At 55.3% G+C, this 13,953-nt stretch overlaps 2 protein-coding genes across 2 annotated transcripts in view; one reads left to right on the forward strand and one right to left on the reverse strand.

The window, feature by feature from the left end:
• LOC136787245 (ceramide synthase-like) overlaps nt 1-13,953 on the forward strand; it is a 573,680-nt gene that overhangs the window by 173,473 nt on the left and 386,254 nt on the right. The window lies entirely within an intron of this gene.
• Nucleotides 2,977-4,319, reverse strand: LOC136787081 (olfactory receptor 14A16-like). Its single transcript, XM_066984206.1, has 2 exons — nt 3,528-4,319; nt 2,977-3,167 (listed from the first exon to the last, which is right to left on the reverse strand). Exons 1-2 carry the CDS (start codon nt 4,312-4,314, stop codon nt 2,977-2,979), a joined length of 978 nt encoding a protein of 325 aa, XP_066840307.1. The 5' UTR covers nt 4,315-4,319.

Consider the following 13,953-nt stretch of genomic DNA (forward strand, 5'->3'; position numbering starts at 1 on the left):
GCCAAATGATCTGAGAGGTCTTTTCCAATCTACATGGCTCTATTGTTCTATGGTTCTGTGAGTGTAAATAAGTCACAATCATTGGAAGGCAGCCACTGCAGTCTGGGAACTCGAGACTATGGCCTGGACAAGACCATAGGTTCTGCAAGGGATTCCTGTGGGCTGGCACCATGCATCCTGGCACACGTTCCAGTGGATTCCTGGAGTTAACTACACTTGAAACAGCCATTGAGATGCCGAGAAACTCGTGTTGGGTCATGTGTGATAAACTCAGGTGGAAAGACTCAAGAGCAGGTGATTTTGAGTGGCCGTGGCAGAGCCCAGCAGCTTGCCCCAGTCTGGGAATATGTCCCCTTCCAACTAGGGAATGAAAAGAGATTAATATGAAGAGACCTATTGGGTCAATCCGCACAGTAAGGGAAAGTAACAGTTCTTGTGCTGTAGGTGCAGCAGGCAATAGGCCTTGGATTTGGCCTCAGAAGACTCAAGCAGATCTCATGCAGTTCATCCATGAGCTAAGACAAACACTGTGAGCAGAGCGAAGGACACCGAGTGGTGCCCTACCATGAAGGAGGATGCAGAGCACAGCTGTAAGAGGTGTCTTTCTTCTGCCACGACCGACACAGGTTCGTCTGAAGTGAAAGCCCCAGCCCAGGACCTATGGAGTGAAGGTCCCTGGGCACAACTGCAGAAAGACTTTGCAAGACCTCTGCCAGTGACAGCTTGAAACACCAAATGCATCTTGGCAGTAGTAGGTCCTTTTGGCACAGGGGCAGATGTCCTCCCTGGCAACACCACCACGGAGGCCACCACTGCAAAGCTGCTGCGTGACACCGACTGCGTGACACCCCGGTGTCCAGAGAGGGGAGAGGGGAAGGGGAGAGGCAGGCTGTGGGGAGGGGGCTGGAGTGAGGTCACTGCCACTGCAGCAGCCTGACTGGCCCTCAGAAGGGCTGGCCAGCAGGCACTATGACATCATCCCGCGCATCAGAGAGCCCCTGGGCAGAAATGATGTCACTGCAGAGGGGAGGGCGAGGGGCTGGCAGAGCCCCATCGAGGGGCTGGCTGTGGGTCCCCTCTGCTACAGCCACCTGACGGCGCGGGGCAGGCAGGAGGGCAGGCAGGGCTCGTGGCCGCCTTGCTCAGGACGAGCCCTGGGCGAGCTGGGTGGGAAATCTGTGCCTTAGCTCCAGGCCTGGCACCTCTGGTTTCACCCAACACCCGTTGTCTGTCATCCTCCCGCTGTGCACCACGGATGGGGAGCCTGGCCCTCTGTTCTGCATGACCTCCTCATAGGCAGTGCGGTGAGGTCCCCTCAGCCTTCCCTTCTCCAGGCTGGACAGGCCCAGCTCCGTCAGCCTCTCCTCACAGGCCAAGGGCTCCAGGCCCTGACCATCCTGGGGGCCCTTTCGTAAACCTGCTCCAGCTCGCTGAAGTCTTTCCTGTGTAGGGGATCTGAATGGATGCAGCACTGTGCCACTCTCCAAGTCCTGGCCATGCCCCTGGTTGTACAGCCCAGGAATCTGCTGGCCTCTCTTGATGCCAGGGCACACTTCTGCCTCCTGACCAGCTCCTTGTCCACCAAGACCTTTCTCGCGGGGCTGCTTCCAGACAGGAAGCGTGTGCTGGGGCTTCAGTTATTGAAGTTCTGGTCAATAGGTTTCCTTGTCCTCCTTGAGCACTTTCCCCGAACAGAGTAGCCTGGAGAACTTTTCAGTAAGGACTCGGGCAAAGAAGGCACAGAGTCCCTCAGGCTAAGCTTTGGCTGCTCTCATTAAATCAGCCTCCCCACTCAGCAGCAGCCTTGCATTTCCCTTCTTCATCCTTGGTCTCCATTCCAGTAATCAAAGATCTTCTCTTTGACCTTGACTTTTCTTGCAAACACCAATTGCAGATGAGCTCTGCCATTGCCAAAACCATACCTCCACCACCATCGTAGGTTACTTTTTTTTGGAGCCAGTCTTTGCTGTCATTCCCTGGAAGCTGCTTCATGGTCCCTGCTGCAGCCCAGCCCCACTGCCCCACACATGCTCCCACAGCCGTGCTGCCAAGGCACCGCACATGGCAGTGCACATCCAAGGCTGGGTCAAGCTCCCTCTGTTACAATCCCAATGGCACCCTCAGGCCCCTTCCCTCCATGTCCCTCCTGCTTTTGCAGCCTTCTCCAGACCCCGGCCCATGTCATGTCCCAGCCACGTCCCATGGGGGCCTCTGCAGACAGCCCTGCTCCAGGTCTGCAGGGCTATGGGCCAGGACAGAGGCCAAAAGGGCTGGCTGTTCCCCTGACACAGGCCCTGAGCCTGGCATGAGGATAGAGATGGCCTGGCAGCCAAAAACACCCCTAAACATGGGGGGAGTGGCCAGTGCTGGACATGGCTGACAAGAGAGGCTGCAGGTGACAAAGGCACTGGGCCCTGTCCATTCCAACAGGGCACAGCCTGGCCTCCTCCCTCCTGCACCGGCCTGTTTTCCATCCCTGCCTCACGACCCAAAGCCAGCAGTGTGTGTCCTCCCCATGCATGGCCACACATCCCAGCTTGACACGGATGTTTCTCTGTGCTGGGTAGCTTCCAGCCCAGCCCAGCTGCCCCCCAGCTCTCCCACCTCCCTGCCCTCTGCCCACCTCCCTGCCCTCTGCCCAGCCCAGCCCAGCAGCCCAGGCTGGGCTGGCCCCACAGCAGTGCCCACCACAGGCTGCTGCAGGGCTCTGGGCACTGCCTCCACAGCCCCAGTTCCCATTCACTCCTGATCTGCTGAGATTGGGTCTCAGACCAAGGTTTATTTGGTTTAAATACACAGAGAGCCTGCCTTCTTGGCTACAGAAACCCTGGGTCACATGTACAGGCAGATGGATACGCAGGTAGAAGGGCATGAAGAAGGGCATTTCTGGGTAGACAACAGTATCACAAGGGCAGAAAGGAAAACCAACAAACTGAACAAACAAGCAAACTCCTTATAAAAGGGGGAGATAGATTGTCACGACATACACGGAGAGTCATCCGCAGAAAGAGGAAAACAGTCTGTGGTCACTGATAAACACCCTGTTAGCAGTTTCCATATTGAATTCTTGAGCTCCTGGTTCCTCATGCTGTAGATGAAGGGGTTCAATACTGGAGGCAGCACGGAGTACAGAACTGCCACCACCAGGTTCAGGGATGGGGAAGAAATGGAGGAGGGGTTCATGTAGGCAAAAATTCCGGTGCTGACAAAGAGGGAGACCACGGCCAGGTGAGGGAGGCATGTGGAAAAAGCTTTGTGCCGTCCCTGCTCAGAGGGCATCCTCAGCACAGCCCTAAAGATCTGCACATAAGAGAAAAGAACGAAAACAAAACACCCAAACCCTAAAAAGGAAATGAACGTGAGAAGCCCAACTTCCCTGAGGTAGGCATCTGAGCAGGAAAGCTTGAGGATCTGGGGGATTTCACAGAAGAACTGGTCCATGACATTGCCTTGGCAGAGAGGCAGGGAAAATGTATTGGCAGTGTGCAACAGAGCATTGAAAAAAGCAGTACCCCAGGCAGCTGGGAGGGAGGGAGGCTTCAGGTAGGCAAAAATGGCAGTGCTGAGAAAGAGGGATACCACGGCCAGGTGAGGGAGGCACGTGGAAAAGGCTTTGTGCCGGCCCTGCTCAGAGGGCATCCTCAGCACGGCCCTGAAGATCTGTACATAGGAGAGAACAATGAATACAAAACACCCCAAAACCACAAAAACACTAAATGTGAGAAGCCCAATTTCCCTGAGGTAGGAGTCAGAGCAAGAGAGCTTGAGGATCTGTGGGATTTCACAGAAGAACTGGTCCAGGGTATTTCCTCCACAGAGTGGCAATGAAAATGTATTGGCAGTGTGCAGGACAGCATTGAGAAAGCCACTGCCCCAGGCAGCTGCTGCCATATGGGCACAAGCTCTGCTGCCCAGGAGGCTCCCATAGCGCAGGGGCTTGCAGATGGCAACGTAGCGGTCATAGGCCATGATGGTGAGAAGAGAATACTCTGCTGAGAGGAAGAATAGAAATAGAAAGAGCTGTGCAACACATCCCGTGTAGGAAATGGCCCTGGTGTCCCAGAGGGAATTGGCCATGGCTTTGGGGAGAGTGGTGGAGATGCAGCCCAGGTCGAGGACGGCGAGGTTGAGGAGGAAGAAGTACATGGGGGTGTGGAGGCGGTGGTCGCAGGCTACGGCCGTGAGGATGAGGCCGTTGCCCAGGAGGGCAGCCAGGTAGATGGCCAGGAAGAGCGCGAAGTGCAGGAGCTGCAGCTCCCGCGTGTCTGCGAATGGCAGGAGGAGGAACTCACTGATGGAGCTGCTGTTGGACATCTGATGCCTCTTGGCCTTTGGGCCTGTCCAAAGACAAAAGCACATGGAGAACTTTGGGCAGACTTCTCTGAGAAAATCTCTGTCCTTTCAGCAACACCCTTCCTTTCTCACCCACCTCCACAAATACGCGCTTTCTCAGCAGCATCTTCATTCTCCTTCCTGGCTGAAGCTCTGGTTTGTGCTGGCTGAGCACTGTTTGGAGCCACGGCCTCTGCCCATGAGCTCCATCGGACTCAGCACTGCTGTGCAGCAGCAGGTACCTGGGAAAGCTGGTGACCCATTCTGAAACTCATAGTTTGGTTCAGATGCTGTGCACCTGTAATACAGAGGGGCTGTTCAACATCCTCCAGCAGGATAACCCCAGGGACACCGCTGGATGTCCAGAAACCAGAGTGACCTGAACAGAGCCAGCTCATTTCCCAGCACTAGGCACTGCAGTGACCAGAGCCATTTTGGCTAGAGCCGGCTTGGGCACTTTGCTCCCAGGGATGCACCTCCAGAGCAGGACTCACTATTCTGCTGTTTGAGCTCTACCTTTAAACCCACTGCTCCGGGAGTCTGAGGGGAATAGCAAGGGCAGGATGGATGGGAGGGGAAACACAGAGAAAAGGTCCAGGGTTCCTAGTGAGGGAGGCAGGAATGGGAGTGAGAGATGGGCACTTGGGGGTGTTCTCTGTTCTGAGGGTCCTGCTGCCAAGGGGACAATGCAGCCTGAGATCCCATAGTTGTGGGGACAGAGGCTTTGCTGGATGGCAGTCGAGATAATGGAAGGTGTCAGCAGTGCAGGGATGGTGCTGAGGTGCCCAAATTCCCCTACCATGGAGTTTCTGGGAGCAGCTCCCGCTCACTCCCTGCCCATGGCTCTGCTGCCTGCAGCTGTCCCTGCCTGCAGCTGGGTCTCTGTCCCCACGCCTCCTGCCTGCAGGTCACAGCCCCCATCCCACCCGCTGGGTGCTCAGCTCTGCCCTGCAGACACCTCCTGGCAGCAGGGCTCTGCCCAGGGGCAGCTCGCTGGGGGCACGTCCTAGAGCCCAGGTCACACAGACCCTGCTGGCACTGCACGTGTGGTGGTGGAGCTTTCTATGGGCTGAGGGGCAGGCAAGGGAATTGTTGGGGGTCCTTGTAATCCTCAGTGGGAAGGCTTAGGCGTATCAGCCTCTTCTTGGAAATAGCAGCCTCTATTTCCATTCCCACAGAGACAAAAAAGAAAAAACTGAAAGCAAATAGTCTGGAAAGCTGAGCCTAAAGTATCTAACCGCTGATTGTCTTCTCGCCTTAGATACATCCCAGTTGTGCTTTGGAGCTGTGAGCAGGCTGCCCCAGGCAGCAGCCTCCCACCAGCAGCAGGACCCTGCCCTGCCGGGGGGGCTCCTTCCACCCGCAGCTTCTCCCCGCAGCGCCCTGGGCAGCTCCCCGGGCAGGCTGAGTGCTGAGCCTGGCAGGCGGCAGAGGCCCTGCCCCGGCACACAGCCCCTGGGGCACAGCAGGGACCCTGCTCTGCACCACAGCCCTGGGCACCCCTGCCTGCACCCGCGGCTTCTCCTTCCTCCAGGAGCTGCGGCTGCATTGCCCTCCAGCCAGAGACTTACTGGGGTCAGGGCTGGCAAGTGTTCTCCCCCAGCGAGCTCTGTGCATCCTGCCACTTCTGCCTGCCTTTACCCACCCTGTCTCTGCAGGCAGTGCCCCCAGCCTCCCTTGCTCTGCCCCCCACCAGGCTCCCTGCACTTGGCCCTGGGGCTGCAGGGGAACCTGCTGGGAAGCAGCCCGAAGGGATCCCTGGGGTTCCCTCCCTCCCCTGGGCACACACACTTCTTGACAGCAGGCTCTTTTCGCTTAGCACAGAAATAATTATCTGTAACAATCACCTCTTCTCATCCCAGTTGATGATGGGACACCCAGATATGGTCACAAAAATAACTCCTTTAATCCCCTGCTTACGGAAGGGATTCAGCAGAGTCACTTGAGGCATCTCATGCTGGGTTTTTGTCCTGGGGCTGTAATGGGGCTCAGATCCCTACCATGCCTGCCACAAACCCACAGTACCTGGGATTCCTCTGCCCTCAATTTAGGTGTGCATAACATGGGCACCTGCAGGTGAGCTCCATTTCTCACCTCCAGGAAGCCACATGATCACCAATGGAGATGGAGGAAATCAGGGGGCTGCAAACACCTGGTGACATGTCAGGGGGCAGAGGGACATGCAGGTATCTGCAAGCTCTCATGGAGGAACCCTGAGGGACAGGGCAGCACCTGGGGGCATCCCCTTGGAGGCTGGTGGGGAATGCCTTTGGCCAGCTGAAGTGACAGCAAATGCACACATTTAGGACAACTAAACCTGTCCCTCCTCAGTAGGCTCAGGGCAGCCTGTAGAGGCATCCACCTGGCCCAATGGAGAACTGTGCCACAGGGAGACCTGAGTCTCTCTCTCCCTCTTCTCCATCTGGTTTTCCCTCCATCTCCAGTGACTGTAACGGCACTTATCTCACGGACATCCCTACATTGCCTAACCTCGTTCAGGGCAGCTGCTCCATGTAATAGCCAGTTCCAGGCCTGCAGTGCTACCTGAGATGCCAGCGCTGCCCAGCACCACTGGAGCATGCAGCTGACACGGGCAGCACAGGACCCACAGGACAGCTCTGGCCATTCATGTCTGGTACTTAACGGGCACCCCTGGTGGCATCTCCGACAGATCTGGTGCTTATGAGCAAGTGGCCGCTTCCCAGGGCTGCAGCAAGCCAAGGTCTGTCCCTCCTCTATCCAGTAGAGGCAGGCAGTGCATGGATATGAGGCACATCACACCGGGGTTCCCACTTGTGTTTGCAAACACTGCTGCTGCTTCTTACCCCCATCCTTTATTCAAGACACAGCCCAGTGATTTTTTTCTGTGTCCCTGGATCACAGGATGCCCATAGCCAAGGACTTTGGCAGCAGCCCCTTCTCCTGCCTGGAGATCAGCCCCAGCTCCAGCACTGGCCCTCAGGGCTGCACCAACACCACAAAAGGCCCTCTGCTGTCAGGGCAGCACAGCCCAGGCCTGTTTCCTTCTGGCCTCAGGAACACCAGGGCGTGCTCTGCTTCGGGCCCCTCATTCATCCTCCCATGGCCATCTGCCATCCACGGCAGCAGGTCTCTGCTGTGAAGGAAAGCCTCTGCATGCCCATGCTTGGGCACAAGATCTGGGACAAGGCTGAGTTTGGCCCTTGTGCCACAGCTGAGGTGCTGCAGCCCAGATGTGCCCCAATGCCCTCAGCGTGGGGCACAGGCAGGAGGAGCTGGATCCCCGCGTGCTGTCACAGGGCTGGGACATGGATGGAAGAGCTGCTGAGGTGTGGGGGGACAGGTCCCTCAGCTTGGGGGGCTGTGCTGGATGGGTGCAGATTCTTCAGAAGAGACAGGTGGGGATGATCAACAGTGATTACGTTTGCCATTCCCTCTTGTACCACCTCTGCCTCCTGCATGGCAGACTGGGGGATGTTGCTGAGGCCTTCTCAGAGCACAGAGCCTTGTGGGATGTCCAGGGAGGAAGGCCCTGGCATGCACTGCAATTCCATCCATATAACACATCCTACTTCTCCAAGTGAGGGACATGCAGTGAAGAGGAGTTCAGGCACGGTGAGGGGCTGCTGCAGCCCAGGTGCCTTCACTCCCATCTTTTGAAAAAAGCCCAGGCCCAGGACAAGCCTCAAACCCCACCTTCCTGGAAGGGCTTCCAAGATCAGAGGTTTGTTGGGGCAGGAACACAGCGGTGACTTCTCCAGCGCTCCACTTCCTATATCCAATGGCCTTTGTCACCATTTGGAGATGTTCCTGGTGGATTTGTCAGGATCCTGTGGAAAAGAACTGGGCAGAAGGGAGGTGACAGTTTCTCAGGACAAGAAGGGAAATCTCTCGTCTCTCTCCCGACCTGCGCCATCTCCTTGCTGCTGACCTCACAGGCCTTCAAATGACACGTGCGGATGTCACAGTGGATGCACTGCATCACCAGGATATCGTCACTGGAGCAGCGGCAGTGCCAGCACTTCCCTGCAAGGCCTGGTCCCTGCTGGGCACTGCTTGGGTGCTCCCCACCGCTGTCCTTCTGTGGCCAGGAGTGGGGGCAGCAGGCAGCAAGGTTGCACTGGGCGACCCTCGCTGACGGGCGGAGGAGCAGGGGCACCTTGCAGAGGAGCTGTGGTTGAGGAGCCAGGGTGGGCATCCCTTGTCGTGAGCTGAGGGCCAGCAGCAAGCGAGATGGAGGGCTGCTGGAGGGTGACCATCACCTCTGACCTTACTTCCCTGTTTCCAGTGCTCCTGCAGCTCTTCTCCAAAGGTGAGGGTGTCAGGAGCCCCTTCCCAAGGGGTGGCCCAGGGGCTGTCAGCTGTCCAGAGCTTCATGTCCAGGGCTTTGGGAGGAGGCTGGATAGGGCTGATGGCTGCTGCAAGAGCCCTGCCTGAGGGTTCTTCTGGGTCCGGGGACAATGTGGCAGTCAGGATTCGTGGGTCCTGATGCAAGGGCTGCCCTGAGCCCCAGGGCTCCTCTGGGCATGGCTCAGACTTCTCCTGATGGGGACAATCCAGGGCCAGGTTTCCCTGGGAGCTGGTGCCTCTTTGGAATCTGTCTCTGGGAGGAAAGACCTCTGGTGTCCAGAGCCTGGTGTGGCCTGCAGCTCCCCCAGGCCTCTCAGGGATGTGCCAGAAATGCCTGTGTTGGAAATCAAGCCTTCCTCTTCCCTTCAGGGGAACCTCTGTTCCTTCTCTTCTGTGCAGCCAGGCTGGCAGAGCATGTCTTGGGTGTTGAGATGCCATCCCTGGGTGGCCACAGTCCTGGTGCTGAACCCTTTCCATGTCCATTACTGTGGTGGTGTTATCCAGCTACGCAGGTGAACTCCACGGCAACTGTGCTTTCACTTCCAACCTACAAGGAAAAGGGGGAGAAAATATGATGACAAGAGCTCAGGGGTTGGGGTAGAGCACGAGGTCACCCACCAAATACCGTCATGGGCATCAATTATCATCATGAGCAAGACAGACTTAGCATAGGCAGATTAATAGAATTTATTGCCTATTACCAGTGGACTACAACCATCAGGAACCACAAGCAAACTAAAAACACCCTTCCCCCCATCCAGCCTCTTGTAACTCCTTCCCCTGAGTGGTGCAGGGGAATGGGGATTGCAGTCAGTCCATGACACTTGTCTCCACCGCTCCTTGACAATCCATCTCTGCCCTCTCTGTGTCTCTCCTGCGGGATGCCCTCCTTCCTGAATGGGTCCTGCGTGGGGCCCAAAGGGTTGAGATAATAACAGATATGACCAGATCATGTTAAAATAAAATGGTTACAAGCATTATATCTGCTTCATAGCTGCTGACCACAAGGTGTATTTTTTTATTTATTTTTTAATCTCGGTGCAGTAGTTGTGTTTCGCCTCAGAATTCTGTTAGATAGCACATTACGTACTCGGTGTATTCCCTGTTGTGCTGGGGGCTTTCTGGGGGCTGGTTTATGGTTATTAGTTTACTCTACTGGGTAACGCTACCTTATGTTATGATGAAATTGCTGGTCATGAGACTAACCTGGTAGTTGTACTCAGCATTGCTGTCACCTCCATACTTGAGGAACCTTCTCTCGGAAACTGTTCATAATTAACAGTCTCTACCTTTTCTCCTCGTGGAGACAATCTATGGGAGGGATGAGGGGGGACACTTCTTCTCCCCACTTCTTCCCTTTCTCTTTCTCCTTCACCTCCCCCTTTCTCCTCCAGGCTAGGTACAATAGCTCTTCAAAACTTTCAATATCCTTGGGATGTTCAAACCAACTTCTTCTTATTCTTATTTCTCCTGAATGTGTTTCAGGTTTTGTTTAAGGTTAGGGTAACCTATTTCTAGAATGCCACACAGTGATGTGCCTTGAGGCAGGATAATTATGAGTGGCAGGGAGTGTGGGAGGATATGGGCGGGCACCTGGAACTGTGGGCACCTGCAATGCCTTGGATCGTCACCCCTGAACAAGTGCAGAAACCTAAAAAAATGTCAGAATGCTTGAAAAAGGAGTGTCATCACCCTGGCAATTCCAAAGAGACAGAAATCACTGCAATGTGCTGGGGCTTGGCCTTTAGTTACTGAGTTGCAATCTACACAACTCCAATCCCTGTGACTGGGCCACAAAACCAACCTGTGCCTGTATCAGTCATACGTATACGTGAGAAAAAAACACCTTGTTTAGCAAGGAAAGAAACTCCTACTCATACAGGGAAGGAGGAAGAAGAAGATGAGGCAAGCTACTCCCAAGTAGGGCCATCAGAGGAACACGTGGATGAAGAGTGAGATATCATAAAATCATCAGTAAGCACCTGATCACTGTTCCTTGGGGAGCTGTGAGATGTGCGAAAAGATTTCAGCCATCATCTAGGCCAGCACATTGTCACCTGTCTGTTCCGATACTGGGATACCAAGGCCAGTAGCCTGGAATTTGAGGGCAGGGAAGCCAAGAAGCTGGGATCCCTCCCCAGGGAAGGGGGCATTGACAAAGCAGTTGGAAAGGGGGCACAAAGCCTCACTCTCTTGAGGCAACTCCTGTCAGGTGTAAAGGAAAGGTATCCCTTCAAGGAAGATGTTGCATGTCACCCAGGCAAATGGGCCACCAGGGAGAGAGGCAGCCCGTATCTGATGGAATTGGCCATGCTGGAGGTGATTTATGGTGATTTATGCACATTAAACAGTTTTCTGCCTTGCCCGGTACCTCACAGGATCCTTCAGTTGTGGGGTTGCTCAGGGTCGAAGTGCCAGTAGCTACCCAAATGGTGCACCAGTGGCAATATGGCACTATCCGAGACTCCCTGATTACCACATATATGCTGATTCATCAACTGGAGAGCCAAGGACTGATCAGCAAAACTCGCTCACCCTTTAATAATCCCATAGGGTCAGTGCAAATGTCTAATGGAGAGCTGCAACTAACAGTGGAGTACTGTGTCTAGAATGAAGTCACACCAAATTCAGTAGGTCATCTATAGTCTTCTCTCCTTACACTCTTAGCTCTAAGAGCAGTTAAATGATCCCTTACAGTATCTGAATGCTGCTGTCCGATCCCTTCCTGGGATCATAAGGAACCAGTACCTCCAGGCCAGAACACTCTCCCTGTACCCATGGATGCACGCCCTAAGGTCCCATGAACTGTTAAGGGTGTAGTTTGCAAAGTAACCACTGATTTTGTCCCCACCCACCTGTTGTACCCCTGCAGAGTCCTGCCTCAAGGCACAAAGGGCAGGGAGACCTTGCTGGTGAGAGCTGAGGCCCTGTGGAGATGTCTGAGACACAACAGCCATTACAGCCATGGGGCATGTAGAAGACAAAGAAAATGGTTTAGCTCTCCCTGTGACACATGACTCCTTTTGCTCTGCTGACAGCCTCTGCAGGCTGCCCTGCACATAAGGAGTAGGGACAGGTTCAGTTGTCCTACATGTGGCATCTGCTGCCATTTCAGTTACCCAAAGGAATGACTCCACCAGACTCCCAGGGGATCAACCTCAAATTTCACCAGATGTTTGCATCTGAACAGCTCCTGCCTGTCCTCCATCTCCACTAAGGAGCTATTGTGGCTCAGTAATTCGCATTAAGGTGCCTATGTTGTGGACACCTGAACTGAGGCCAGAGGAATCCAGGGTCCTGTGAATCTGTGGCAGACATGGGAGGGAGCTGAGACCCCTTCCAACCCCAGGAATAACAAGCAGCATGAGATGCCTCGACTGACTCTGCTGACTTCCTTCCTTAAGGGGGGATGAAGAAGATCAGTCCCTGACCATGACTTCATGTCCTAACTGATACTGGGACATGAAGAAGTTATTGTTACAGCTAATTCACTTTCTCCTAGGAGAAATGAGCATGCTAGCAAGAAGTGTGTGTGCCCAGGGCAGGGAGGGAAGCCCAGAGATCCCTTCAGGCTGTTTCCCAGCAGGTTCCCCTGCAGCCCCAGGGCCATGGGCAGGGAGCCTGGTGGGGGGCAGAGCAAGGGAGGCCTTGGGCTGGGCCTGTGCTGCTGAGCTGGGCCGGGCTCCTGGGCCCAAGGGGAGCTCCTGGCAAGCGGGCAGCGCTGCAGAGAGCCAGCTCTGCCCAGGAGCAGCTCCTCTGCCCAGCGCAGCAGGGCTGGGGGCACTGCCTGCAGAGACAGAGTGGGTAAAGGCAGGCAGAAGTGGCAGGATGCACAGAGCTCGCTGGGGGAGAACACTTGCCAGCCCTGACCCCGGTAAGTCTCTGGCTGGAGGGCAATGCAGCCGCAGCTCCTGGAGGAAGGAGAAGCCGCGCGTGCAGGCAGGGGTGCCCAGGGCTGTGGTGCAGAGCAGGGTCCCTGCTGTGCCCCAGGGGCTGTGTGCCGGGGCAGGGCCTCTGCCGCCTGCCAGGCTCAGCACTCAGCCTGCCCGGGGAGCTGCCCAGGGTGCTGCGGGGAGAAGCTGCGGGTGGAAGGAGCCCCCCCGGCAGGGCAGGGTCCTGCTGCTGGCAGGAGGCTGCTTCCTGGGGCAGCCTGCTCACAGATCCACAGCACAACCAGGGTGTATTCAAGCCACATTGCAAGAGAGGAGAAAAGGCAAGGGTTAGCGCCTTGAATCTCTGCTTTTCTGACCCTTTTCTTTCAGTCGTCTCTTCTTTGGCTCGGTGGGAATGGAAATAGATACTGTTATTTCCTAGAGAAGGCTGACATTTCTAAGCCATCACAAGGAGCATTACAAGGACCCCCAGCAAGTCCCTTTCCTTCCCCTCAGCCCATAGAAAGCTCCACCACCACCACATGTGCAGTGCCAGCAGGGTCTGTGTGACCTGGTCTCTAGGACGTGCCCCCAGCGAGCTGCCCCTGGGCAGAGCCCTGCTGCCAGGAGGTGTCTCCAGGGCAGAGCTGAGCACCCAGCGGGTGGGATGGGGGCTGTGACCTGCAGGCAGGAGGCATGAGGACAGAGACCCAGCTGCAGGCAGGGACAGCTGCAGGCAGCAGAGCCATGGGCAGGGCGTGAGAGGGAGCTGCTCCAAGAAACACCATGGCAGGGGAGATCTGGACATCTCTCCGACATCTGTGCACTGCAGACACCTTCCCTGGAGCAACCCCCTTCTCATCCATTATAGTACTTCAGACATAATGTCTTGGGAACTTGGTCATGAGTTTCCTTTGGATTTCCTGGGGTGGTGGTGTGAGAATTCACACGTACCTGAAATAAGTTTGTCAAGTGAAAGTTCAAGGTATGGTCTACCTCTAGGGTAAGCAGTCAATCCACTATTTGATGCCCTACAGGTAAGCCAGGCTGTTGGTAATGGAGGAACAGTGTTTTTATTACAGATTGAGGCTCCTAGACCATTGCTCTGGAAAAGGTCTGCATGTCTTTAAAGAATCTCACCAAGTTCTTTCATAGACCTCAGCCTAAAGCCAGTGCCAGCATCAATTTTATTGTTTCTTGAGGGATTATTTGACCTGCTCCTCTGGATCTGCAAAGAGGGAGATGCCCCTGGCCAGCAGGCATCTGAGGTCGCACCCAGTTCCTATGCCTTTGGCTGCAGAGCAGAACTGACTCTCCCAGTGCCAAAGGGCAGTTTCTCCTGCTCACAGAAAGAGCATCACCAACAGAACCCAGCCAGAACTCTGGCCAGGATGTTGCACAGAGGTCTTCCAGAAAGGAG

The sequence above is a fragment of the Anser cygnoides genome, chromosome 28, assembly GCF_040182565.1.
Source record: "Anser cygnoides isolate HZ-2024a breed goose chromosome 28, Taihu_goose_T2T_genome, whole genome shotgun sequence".
NCBI lineage: Eukaryota > Metazoa > Chordata > Aves > Anseriformes > Anatidae > Anser > Anser cygnoides.